This window comes from Mus musculus, chromosome 2 (assembly GCF_000001635.26).
Source record: "Mus musculus strain C57BL/6J chromosome 2, GRCm38.p6 C57BL/6J".
Lineage (NCBI taxonomy): Eukaryota > Metazoa > Chordata > Mammalia > Rodentia > Muridae > Mus > Mus musculus.
Genome location: NC_000068.7, coordinates 70748474 through 70761861, shown reverse-complemented (window position 1 = coordinate 70761861; position 13388 = coordinate 70748474). Strand labels below are relative to the sequence as shown.

Genomic DNA, 13388 nt, shown 5'->3' with positions numbered 1-13388 from the left:
CATTCTGGGGAGAGCGGTATTAATTTGCATTGACTGTTTTTTTAGAAAGGATCTATGTTTTGGTGTGTGCCATTAAGTAATAAAGATATTTCTCAATTATTATCCTGTCTCAATCTAGTTTAACAAGTTCTGTCCAAAAATGTGGTTAACCATTGAACAGTGGGATAAGCTGGATGGCTTAGTGGTTAAGAGTCCTTTTTGTTCTCATTTAGAGGACCCATGTTTAGTTCCCAGTATATGTGTGATAGCTTGAAATGATCTATAATTCTAGTTCTAGGGAATCTAATTCTAATTTAATGTTGTGACTTCTGTAAGTAACAGGTATACACATATTACACATATGTATATGCAACCCAAACACCCATATGCATAAAACTAAAATTAAAAAACATATTAAACACTATTCTTAGCAGCTGTAGGCAAAAGTTTGTCATGACATCTGTTCACATTATAATAACCATCCCTGAATTTGGTTTGTGGATATAAAGCATTCAGGCAGGCAGTGAGTTGTACTTTTCAAGTCAACCATTGGTTTGATGAATATTTCACCAAAGATACTCAATATTAGTATAACTTTTTTGTGTTTTAAAGTGTTTAAGTCTTAAAGAATTTAGTTGGAGAGAAATTAAATGTTGCCCTGTTAGCTATAGTGATTTTGTTAAGATTTTATCTAATGTGTGTTGCCTGTGAGTTAGGCTTTGTGGAGTCGAGGTAATAGAGCAAACTGTACTGTCAACCTCCTTTCCGTTGATGTGCTGTATCTTCATACCCTGTAATGCCTTGTTTAGTGTATTTATGCTGGTAATTTTAAGGGTCTCTCTCTTCTGCCGCTCATAGGGATAAGATCCATAATGATTTATGCCCTTAAGTTTGCCACAGCACTAACATTCTTTTTTTACCTTAAACTTATTTGCATTGAACAAAGGCAATTTTACCTTTAATATAAACAAAGAAGCACATGATTAGCTAGGTACAAATATAAAACCTTTGTTTGCTAAACACTAACCTAAGTCTCAATGAAAGTATAGCATTCATTAATTTATCACCTCTAGAGTGCTTTAAAATTTGCCTTTGTTTTTCAAACAAATTTCCAAGTGCTAGAAAATACTATGTAAGTTTGTACTATACCAAGTCACGTGTCAGAGTAATGTCTCAAACCTGGCATTTGTAAAGCTAAACTGTTTCATGTGTACTAAAGTCTTTCCTTCTCCATTTTCTCCTAGCCACTGTTCTACTATTTGTTGGATTTCTTGGGCCTTTTATAATAATGTATTCTTTTCACCTAGCTCTAAAACAAATTCAACTCTACCTTCTCTGTCAATCCTTACTGAGATCAGCTACAGTGGGTTAGTTGAGAAAGGTAGAGAAGGACAGAGAAATAGCATGTTAAGCAAGGGCAATAGTAACTTGAAAAGTTCTATAGAAAGTATTTGATCTATGAAAAATGTACATGTTATATAAATATACAAGTTGTATCATTGATGTCTTGGGTGTGATGAGTAGTTCTTATAGTCATAATGTGCTTCTTCAAAGGAGCACGAGCACTGAGAGAATTAATATATTAAAATAAGATGCTGTGTTTGTAGGTGTGGGTAGCAGTGGCATAAGATGTATCTCTCTAGGTTAGAGCCTTAAGTTAGTCATCTTCTCCTTTAATAATTTCTGAATCCTATTCTCCCTTCCGGCATTTGTGAAACAGTTTGAAAATTGCGGGTAGTATTTGGAGCTTTGTTAGTGACAAGTCATTACAGTGATAAAGTATGTTGTGAGTTTCTGTACATTTTCCTCTGAAATTCTAACTCCTCCAATAGGCCCGTGTACAAATGAATGACTCAGAATTGGCAGTGGTGGCCTTCAGTGAGGATTTTTATTTTGTTTAATATTATTGCTGCTCAGATTATTTATATTTAAACCAACTATTCTGTATGCATTTGCACTAGGGTTGTTGTTGGCCTAAACTGTAGGTTCTGTGGGAGAGAGAGAGTGTTAAGGGTGTCCATAAATAGAAAATGTTTTGCACATCCTCTAAATTACTTTTAAGTTTATGAGGGCAGAAGCTACTAATCCTTTTACATTATGACACATAATTAAAGTTTTGAAACAAAGTATATGGACATTTGGGATGATTAATAGGGTAGTTGTTGACATAAGAGAATTGATTGGTGTGTACTGATATCATTGTGTGCTGAGTGTACTGCAGGTGTTGTGTTCCAAGTGTGTTCCTTAGCCAGTCCCCACATTCCTACAGTGCTGACAGCAAATGGATTTCTGGTGTAACATGACACTGATTATAATTGTGGTACATGTTGGATCGAGGGTTTATTAGTCTGTTCAGAAATTCATGGTACATGGCTCATTAAGATATTCATTTCATACAACTCCAAGTATGTCCAAAGTGAAAGGTTCTCACAAAGGAGAAATGTTAGGACATCCTAGCAGCGTTCACTTTACAAGCTAACATAAGTATATTGTGGCTTCACGGTCTCTGTCTTTCACTCCCTTACTTTATACAGTCCTTCTGGACATTACCATTTGGTTCCCATCTCCTGTACTTTATAGTTTAAAATGATTTTAGACTTGTCCCCCCCCCCCTTGTCATTTCTCAAACTCACATCTCATTTGCAATAAACCTCTTGGCTTTCCTTCTTTACTGTAATCATAACATCGCTATTCCACCTCCTTTAGAAGAACTGACCCTTTCCCCAAAGGTGTATTTCATTTCCCTACTGAGAAATTGTGTTGAGAAGAAGAAAAAACTTCACTAAGTATGATTTTGTCTTTTAAAAAAGACATTGACTATTCTAAAATGCTTATTGAGTGAACTGTGTAATGAATGTTTTCCCAAATACGTTTGCAAATTTGTATATAATATACCATAATCTCACTCCAGCCCTCTTATGATGGCCAGAATGTTAGCATTTTAATGGTTTGCACTAAGGAAATCTGTCTCACGAGTGTTGGGATAAATCATTCCCCCAATGAAATGTAGCATTCTCAGACTATCTAAATAGGTGTTCCTTGGAGTGAACCATTTAGAACATGGTATCTTCTAAATAAAAATTGCTGATTCTACTATTATTTTCATAATTTCTGTTGCTGTGGTTTAGTCAAAATCTAAATATAGAATTCAAATAAGACCTTGCTTTGGTGTGCTTTAAACTTAGTGTGGTGTTAGTTTACTATGAACAATGGGTGGTAGATTTATTTATTGTAGGCTGGGTGAGGAGGCATACACCTTTTATCCCAACACTCGTGAGACAGAATGTTACTCTGTAGACAGGAGGGTTACTGTAAGTTCAAGGCCAGCCTGGTCTACATAGCAAGTTCCATTACTGAGGGACTTGTTTTTATTTTAATATATGGTTAGGATTCTTCATAAAGATGTTAACAGAATTTCTAGTTTGTTGTATTTTAAAAGTAGATTAACAGGATTTCCTTAAAAAATAAATCTATGGTTTATAAAGTGAAAAACTTAGCAGGCAATGTATGATAGTTAAATACACAGTAATGTTTTGAAATACCTGTAGTTAATTCATTTAGATTTTGATCCAGGGCATGTAGCATGTCAAATAGAGAGAATTTAAAGAGCATTTGGACTTTGGGGCTGCACAAAACTAAATTTGCTTTGACTCTTGCTGTATAGCACTAGTAGTGCAAACCATGAATAAGTTGTTAGTCATTCATCTGTTTGTCCAGTAATAACATGGTAGGCCCTGTAGCGAAGGGGTGAGGTGGGAAGAAGATAGAATGTTTATCTGTAAGGAATTCAAAGATACAGCTGGGTATAGTGGTGCAAGTATTTAATCTCAGTACTCAAGAGAGAGAAACAGGTAGATAGCTACCTGGGTTACATAGTAAGATTCCCCCACCCCACCCCAAACATAATCTATTACTTTGCTATAATTGTTCTTGAATAATAATTGCCAGGCATTCAGGTGAATGGTTTGTTAGTTTGGGTTAAATATGTCAGTTTTTGTCTGTCTCTATTTTCTTATTGAAATTTAATTTTTATAGACTAAATATATATGAATAGTACAAAAACAGGAAAAAGTTAATTTTTCCTCTCTTCTGACTTAAGAAAATTAAGGTCTGATTATTCTCAGATTTCTCATTTTTCCTTAAGACAAATTCTGTAAATGTGAATCTCAGTTATATCTTCTAAATAAATGGCATGTCATTGATTGAATTTGTATCCTATGGGCACCATTGAATGCTTTATTTGGCCTCAAAAGTAAGATGGTTTTTATATTGATAGTAATGATTTTGCATATTAAGACTGTAATTTAAAATGTTGTTAACTTATTTTCCTTAGACACCAGAGAAGAAACAATCAGAGTCATCCAGGGGAAGAAAGAGAAAAGCAGAAAGTCAGAATGAAAGTAGTCAGGGTAAGCAGATGCCATCTTCCTTCAGAGACTGTGCACATCGAACAATCCATTACTCGGAGTTTTAACTAATTAGGGGAGTAACTATTGAATAAGTGGCTTTGTGGTTTGGAAGTTTTCCATCTAGTTCTTTGTATTTACAATATTCTTTAAATTTACAATTTGTATTTACAATTTACATTCTTTGTATTTACAATAGCTTAGGACTGTACTCTAGGAAGTACAAAAAGCTCATGGTTACTGTTGGGGACTTTGACATTTTTGTGTTGTTTATTGGGGCTTAGAATCTTGTAGGCATTCCTTTATCTCCTTTCAGTTTTCCATTCTAGCTCACCCATTCTCTTTTTTATTAAAAAAACAATTACAGGAATAATTAGATTCTCATTAAAGCACCTGTTTTTGGTAATGCCTATTTTCATCCTTTCTTATATATCTACACTTTGTGATGCAAACTAAAAAGTTATTTTCATTATATTACACATACTCTTTAAAAAGTGTGTGTGTGTATGTTGTGTGTGTGTGTGTGTGTGTGCGCGCATGCGTGCGTGCATACGCACTCGCACATGTGCTTTTATGTGTGGTGCTTGTGCCTATGTGCTTGCAGATGAGTGTATCTGTGCTTGTGTACACAGGCCAGAAAGAGTGTTGTTTGTCAGGATTCCTCTGTCACTTTCTGCCTCTTTGAGGAAGAGAACATCCCTGAACCTAGGGCTCATTTTTCTTGCTTGGGCTGGAAGCCAGGAAGCCCTAGTAACCCTCCAGTCCCCTTTCTGCTGGGACCTGGAGTTACAGGTGTATTAAGATGCAGAGCTTGTTATGTGGATGCTGGGATCCGTCAGTTCTGGGATCTGGATTTTAATCTATGTGATCACACACCAAGCACTTCGGACCAGAAGACATGATTTCTTATAACCAACTGGTACTGTTTAATTTGGGCCCTGGAAAGATGTACAGTAACTGGGGTTCCTCAGTCCTGTATACATAAGAGTTGCATGTTTTGCAGCCAGTCTTGTGAACTGCCTATCACTTACATAGAGCACTGGCATCAAAGGGTGTGCTATAGCAGTTGTCTGGGAAACAGAACAGATTTGTCTAGGGCCTTTTAAAGGTGTATAGTGTGCTTGATCTGACGTTACAGTTGCTTCCTTTTGTCTTGGAGCAGGCCCTCCAACTGTGGTTAGTGGACATGTAAGTTCAGTGTGAAGGTACATTAACTCATTTCAGCAACAGACTCAGACAATCTTAAAAGTAAACCCCTAAATAAGGTGGGCTTCTGAAGTGGCTTAGCTAACTTGTCCTTAAGAACTAGTGTTTTAGGGAGCTATTGAGTAGCTAAAGGCACTTGCCACCAAGCCTGACAACTTGAGATCCAACATCTGCAAGTTGACCTCTCACCTCCACATATATCCTGTGCCTGCTACCCATGTACTCCCAGACACTAAATACAGTTAATAAAAATGAACCCAGGCCTTTTTTTTTTCTGACTGATCTGCAGCCCACAGAAATGCCTGACCTTCTGGGTGAGAATGATTGCCTAAATTGGATCTCCTCATTTCTTCCTCACTGAACAATTGCTTTAGAATGACACTAGCTTAGTGTGTTTCCCACCCTGCCTTTCCGTACAGTGAGCTTCAAACCCAGAAGCAAACTCCCCTTGCCACCTCATGACTATTTTAAGTCATATTTCCACTCCACCACCAGTAATACATAATAGAAGTGCCATTGCTTCAGGAAATCAGGCCTGTTTCTGAACCTAACAAACAGCGGAGTATCTTCCTCCTTAACAATAATGTACCTTGGTGGAGTGGTTCTTGGTTAAAATTCACTTTCTAATGAGGGAAGGACAAAATGGAAGTAGGGCTATATCCTGAAATTTAGATGTCACATATATGGGAAAGGATATCACAGATAAAAATTTACCTTCAATTAGAAGAAAAGAATTGGGGAAATAGCTTCTAGGTTGGCAACCCTCTGTGTTCTTTACTAGCCAATGGTATCTCTTCAGAATTTTCAGGGATGTTATCAGAGACAGAAAAGAACATTCCTTTGGGATCAGTCTCTGTAATCTAGTCTGACTTAACTAAATTGATATGAAACTGTTGTTCAAAAAATTTTAATAGCATTTGTTGTCTCCAAGTCCTAATTTTTTCCAAAATGGTTCTTTAAAACTCATAGAACTGCATTTTAGGGCAGAACATAAAAAGAATGGTGTGACCTGTCAGAAGACTCCTTAGCAATATGGTCTTAAGAACAATTTGTTAAAAGTAGACTTTTAAAGCATACATCCTGTAAATTTACATCATTTAGAAAACACAGTGAGACCCTAACTAAAAGAGAAAAAAGACAAAGAAAATCAGAACATATTTTACAAAATAACATTGACAATAAGCATATTGTTGTCTGCCCAGCATATTAGATTTGGGTTTGCATCATCCAAAGCTGGTTTTCACTACTATTCTTAACAAAGTGTGGTTTAGTTTGTCAGATACAAAGTTGCCATTTGTCTTTTTAGTTTATTGTTTTTTCTTCTTTTCTGGGATTAATAGATTATTAAGAAACATTAGTAATGTTTTAAAGATCAAATTCCGTTTGATGAGGGATTGACCATGCAGCTCAATGGTAGCATAGCTGAAGCCCTCAGCTTCAATCCCTAACCACTCTCCAACAAAGGAGAGAGAGGGTTGAGAGAGAAAGAGACAAGGGGTTTCTAATGTTATTTATCTGAGTTTTCAGCAATTACTACTTTCATAAATTGGCATATTTCTATTAAAATGTGATTTGATTAGATTTTATAAATGTTTAAAGATTATTAGTATTTTAAATCCTCATCATTACCTTATTAAAATGCCACACTTAAATAAATGGTTTTATATGCTTCTAATTAAATAAGTTATATTTTAATTTGGCACTTTGCTCTTTTTGATGTAATAAATGTTAGATAATCATGACTGGCCTTTAAATCTATATAATTTTTATTTTTTATATTTTAGGAAAAAGTATCGGGGGACGTGGCCATAAGATCAGCGACTATTTTGAAGTAAGTTTATTAAGAATTATTTCTAGTTCCTAATCCAGTGTAGTTCTTCTGCAGGTTGAAAATCATTTCTTTGAAGCACAAGGTCAACATTTGAGAATATTGTTAACTTTGTGCAGTATTTCTTTGCTAGGAACATGAAAAACTTTTAGAGTACTTATAGTCTTGGTTAAGCAACCCATATTGTAGGTAAAGTTAGCTATTAGTGTTCTTTTTGCAGATGAAGTAAAGTAGCTACCTGGATGACAGAATGAGTTGGAGTAACAGTAGAACCTTCCTACCAACATTGAGCCCTGTGGATGGAAACTAAATAATTGATAAGAGATATGACTCTTAAGCCCTGAAAAAAAAATAGCCATGCTTTCAGTCTCTTCTCTTCTCTTCTCTTCTCTTCTCTTCTCTTCTCTTCTCTTCTCTTCTCTTCTCTTCTCTTCTCTTCTCTTCTCTTCTCTTCTCTTCTCCTCTCCTCTCCTCTCCTCTCCTCTCCTCTCCCCTCCCCTCCCCTCCCCTCCCCTCCCCTCCCCTCCCCTCCCCTCCCCTCCCCTCCCCCTTTCTTTTCTTTTTTTAAGATTTATTTATTTATTTTATGTATATTAGTACATTGTAGCTGTACAGATAGTTGTGAGCCTTCATGTGGTTGTTGGACATTGAATTTAGGACCTCTGTTCGCTCAGTCCCTGCTTGCTCTGGCCCAAAGATTATTATTATACATAAGTACGCTGTAGCTGTCTTCAGATGCACCAGAAGAGGGCATCAGGTCTCATTACGGGTGGTTATGAGCCACCATGTGGTTGCTGGGATTTGAACTCAGGACCTTTTGAAGAGCAGTCAGTGCTTTTACCCGCTGAGCCTTCTAGCCAGCCCGCTTTCAGTCTTTCTTAATCTAGACTATGTTCTTGTTTCTGCATTCTTTTGGTTTCCAATTTCTGTTTCAAAATATTGATTGCTTGTTAAAACAACAAATGCTATTTCTTCAGTAGAAAAGGTTGTCTTCACTTTGTAAGAGCAGATTTGGCCGATTAAGACAAGAGCTAAGTTCAGACAACACAAATCTCCAAAGCTTTTCTTTTTCTTTTTGTGGGTGAGAGAGTGTTTTTTTTTTTTTTTTTTTTTTTTTTTTGTAAAATTGTTTCTAACCCCAAATTATCCACTGCCCTTTATTCAGCTAAGCCAGTCAGGGTTAATATCATTAAGAACTTGTGCTCAGGGTAGGGATAAGTTCAAGTAATCATAGTAAATTCAAATAATCATAGTCTCTTGAATACCTACTATGTGCTAGATGATCAACTTAGCCCTAGATAAAGTGAATAAAGAAAAATTATTGGGTTGCAGAAAGTTGTTTAGTGAACACCCTAGCCATTTTCCATCTCTGCCATTCATATCAAACTTTGTTAAAATTAATAAGTGGTGAAGTAGACAATAAACTGTACTCCTAGAGCAGCCAAGCAGCAGTGCACTCGTCCCTTCTGCTCCTGGAATAGGAGCATGAGCTAGAAGAGATCACTGTGGGGCAGGTTGTTGGCTTCTATGTGCAGTTGCATATCTATCGTAAGAAAGAATGGGGATTGTAGAGAGTTTTCTGTTGTTACAGGGAAAAGATTTGTCCTGTATAATTATTTTATATAATGTACCAAATATTTGGATATCATAACAGATCTTGTGAATGATTCTAAGGTAGTTGTGTTTACTAAAATTATATGTAAATATTTTTAAAATTTTGAGACTAGAGACTGGTTTCCTTTAAAGAAAAATTTATAGGGAAACTGCTAAACTTTGGAGGAAAAAAATAAATATGTTCATTTTGGGGGTGATTTATTTGTCATTGAGTAAACCACAGTATAACAAATTACACTCAGAAGATTAGGCATCATTTGTTATATGATATAGTCTTAGGCTTTATATAGCTGAACTTGTTCTTGCTTTTTCTGCACCCATTTAAATTACTGGTTGGTTTTTATCTGAAGCAGAGCATAATTAGGTCTGGGATGTAGACCATCTGTGTGAGGCCATGGATTCACTCCCCAGCACTAGAAATAAAAAGAGATATACTTGAATTAATTCCTTAGTGCCAAGTCTGAAATAGCAACTGTGCTTTCCCATTTCTTTTCGCAGTACCAAGGTGGAAATGGCTCGAGTCCAGTAAGAGGCATCCCTCCAGCAATCCGTTCTCCGCAGAACTCACACTCACATTCCACTCCTTCCTCATCTGTAAGCTTTACTGTTCAAGGTTTTAATGCGTAGTCTTTGTCTTAGAGGTTATACATATTGAATAACTTGTAATGTGCTACTTTTGTTTTGTATATACGTTTATATAGTCATATTTATGTTTTAAAAGGGGAATCACTTCAGTGACATAGTTGAATCTTCTTTAATGACCTGATTCTTCTGGAACTTTTATTCTTGAACCTGAGTTTTTTAGCCAGGTGTTGTGCTGTATGCCTGTAATCCCACCACTTAAAAGAGAAAGAGAATTGTGAAGTCAAGATCAAGGCTGGAGAAATGCCTGAGTGTTTGAGAACTCTGGTGGCTCTTCCAAAAGACCCAGGTTCAATCTCTCACACTCAAAATGCTGGCTCATCAAAATCTCTAAGTCCAGTTCCAGGGCATTTGAAATACTTTCTGGCCTCCACAGGAACAAGGCATGCATGTGGTACATAGACATACATGTAGGCAAAACACCAATACACATAAAATAAATAATTAAATAAATAAAAGTTAAATTCCAAGGCATTTAGAGTCAGCAACTATAGAGAGAGTCGAGGGCCGTCCTGAACACCTTAACTTTTTTTTTTAAGTGAGTTTTTAAGCTGAAGTTTTCCTGCATTGATTGTTTGTATCCAGGTAATGTTATTTTGCTACTAAAAAAAAAAAAATTAGTAGAGTCTGTGGGCTATCATAAATATTATAGTATCTCTTTTTATTCACTTATTAATTTCTGACTTTTAGCCTTGTTTTTGGTTAAATTTCTTAACATGAAAATAATCATGAATCATTTAGGGGAAATTTTAAGGAAAAGATGGGCTGTTCAGTTCAGCATAGAAAAAAGTTATTAGAATTAGCCTGTAACATTTTTGTTTCTAACATTTTAAGACACAGTTTTTATGTACATTGTTTTGCATCTTAAATTTTATTTTTCATTTACTTGGAGGTTGACTATTTAACCAGAAAAATAATGTTAGCTTTCTGTAATTTGAAGATGAATTATAAATTGGTAAAAAATTGGACTTTGTCTTACTTATTCAAGCACCCTTTCATTATATCCTCTTTTACTCATTGTCTGTAGACATACTTAGTCAAGTCTTTCCATTTTGTTCCTTGGGATGCCATACATGGACATTTGCAAAGGAAGGCTTAGGATTCAAATTTGAAAGCTGATATGACATTAATTACCATCCCTGTTTACAGATTTAAACCGTAGAACTCATTAATAAATGTGTGATTTTTAGAGCACTTATGACTATGTATTTTTATTTTAGTACTAAAAAATCTAGACTTTTATGATTTTTGTTTGTTTCTTTCTTTCTCACCCCCACTCCCAGGGTCTCTGTATGTCCAGCCCAGGACTCACAGAGATCTACCTGCTTCTGCCTCCCAATTAATGGGATTAAAAACATGAGGCACCATGCTCTGTGATTTCTTCTTTTAGTCATGAGGATCTTTGTAATATTTTTGTCCTGGCTATACTTTGTTTATAAAGCATTGAGCTTTTGTGGACCTGAATCTAAGCTTCTTTAGGTCAAGAAATGTATGGTTGTTCACTCTGGTTCTCACACAGGAGGTACTCAAGAATGCTTGTTGAATGACTTAATGATGATTAAAAGTGTTTTAAAGGTATTACAAGATAAACATTTTCAGAAATGTTAAATAATTGTTGCTGAGTAGAAACTTTTATGGTAGAAATTTTACCCTAATTTTCAGGTTCGACCGAATAGCCCTTCTCCTACTGCATTAGCTTTCGGGGACCACCCTGTTGTACAACCAAAGCAGTTATCCTTTAAGATCACTCAAGTAAGTAATAGTTTTAAATTTTCCTATGACTTTTAGGAAAAAAATCTAGCCAGTTGTATTAACAATTAAAATGTTTATGGTTTGTTCTGTATATAATTGTAAAGCAAAATTAAACGCAAGAGCTGACTTACTAGACTACAACATTTACAGGATAAGAGGAACTGAAGCATTCAACTTAGCACCAGCTTGCCCTTTGCTACATACTTGAGCAGATGTCTCAGGCCGTAAAACAGTGTGTGTGTGTGTGTGTGTGTGTGTGTGTGTGTGTGTGTGTGTGTGTGTGTGTGCGTGTAGTCAGTATCTTCATAATGCTGCTGTGTTGGTTATAAATGAATACTAAAGTCATTTCAGTGTCTATATGTTTATACCACTATATCAAATTACTTAGATATATTAATGTCATTATTACTATTAATATTAATCAGTTTTATGAATTTTGAACACAGATCGTACGTTTTTGAAAGTTTTTTATTTCTGTTTTGCTTTCTGGTGCCAGGGATTGAATTTGGGCACCAGTGCAAGTATCAGGCAGATGCTCTGTGGCTAAACTGTACTCCTAGTTTACACCGCTATTCATTTATTGATTCATTCATTTAGTTAATGCTTTTTCAGACTTAAAATTGGAGAGTTGATCTGTTGATGGAACACCTTGACTCCATAACAGTATATTTTCTTTACTTTTCCTGGGTCGTGTCCAAACTGTTGTGTGTGGGCTGGGTGTGGTGGTGCATGCCTTTAATCCCAGCACTCTGGAGGCAGAGGCAGGTAGATCTTTAAGAGTTCAAGGTCAGCATGATCAAAACATACCCATCAGATAAATAGAAGCAGTCTTTACTTGTCAGTTGTAAACAGCTTAAAAGCTGGTTTTACAAAGCGAAAGTTAACACTCCTCAATATATATAGTGTGAACATTTGCATATGAGCTTTAATAAGTTGTATACAAGGTTTTCAGCATTTACACTTAAAACTACACTAAGATGTCTGGGGATGTCTTTTTACATACCACAAACTATTGTTCTCGACTGTTTGAAATTGGTAAAATCTGCCCTCACATTTATATATAGTGTATATAGTAGAGATAATAAAAAATATCTTTATTTCACTTAGACTGATCTTACAATGCTGAAATTGGCAGCATTAGAAAGTACTAAAAATCAAGACCTGGAGAAGAAGGAAGGCCGGATTGATGATCTGCTCAGGGTGAGTAATATGTCATGGGAAGGAGTCATGTGATTTAACTTGGCAGCAGTTAAACTATTGAGAAAATACTAAATACGACAGTGCTCTGTATTTAAAAACAATAAACTTTTTTGTGTATGTGATTGAAAATCTACTTTAGGGGCTCGAGATGGCTCAGTGGTTAGCCTCTGCAAGCAAGTACACATCTGTATACAGATATACACACTCCTAGTTAAAATAAAAGACAAATGTTGAAAATACCCACTTTAAAGTCAGAATAGGTGATTAGCTCTCTGAGTGTGAAATTGAGAAATTGTTGAAGAAATAGAAGTAGGTTTATAATTTTTTATTTGGTCATCTACCTCTAGTCAGATAACCCATTTCCTGTTGAATAGTTTATTGCTCTCTGCCTGACATCAGATACCATTACTGCCATAATCCTGTAAGATTTTTAATGGAAGCTTTATTTTTAAAAATAAATTAGGGTTGGCAAGGGAATTTGAACTGCTCTTCCGGCCCATTTGGGCACTCCATACATGTGCTTCACAGATATATATGCCAGCAAAAACACTCATATACACAGAAAGTAAATCTGAAAGTATGTAAGTAAATAAATCTAAGGTATTTGGCAAGTGGCTTTGCAGATAAAAGTGTTTGCTAAATTTGATCTCCAGAACCTACATAAACATAGGAGAGAACTGACCTCACAAAGCTGCAGCTTACACACACGTGCCATGGCTGTGCATCCATACATCATGCATGCACATACACAATACATTTAA

General features: G+C 35.8%; 1 protein-coding gene across 11 annotated transcripts in view; it reads left to right on the top strand.

Annotated features, from left to right (window-relative positions):
• Window positions 1-13388, top strand: part of Tlk1 (tousled-like kinase 1) — a 113410-nt gene that overhangs the window by 63955 nt on the left and 36067 nt on the right. For 10 of the 11 annotated variants that reach the window (XR_003952263.1, NR_156420.1, XM_006499189.3 and 7 more), the window contains 5 exons: window positions 4313-4388; window positions 7376-7422; window positions 9532-9627; window positions 11338-11427; window positions 12535-12627. Coding sequence is in view for 8 of the 11 variants with exons in the window: in XM_006499189.3 (XP_006499252.1) it covers window positions 4313-4388; window positions 7376-7422; window positions 9532-9627; window positions 11338-11427; window positions 12535-12627 (402 nt within the window). In the remaining 3 variants the exon portion in view is untranslated. Of the gene's footprint in view, window positions 1-4312; window positions 4389-7375; window positions 7423-9531; window positions 10869-11337; window positions 11428-12534; window positions 12628-13388 lie in introns of those variants that run through there. The other variant, NR_156421.1, reaches the window with a different exon arrangement.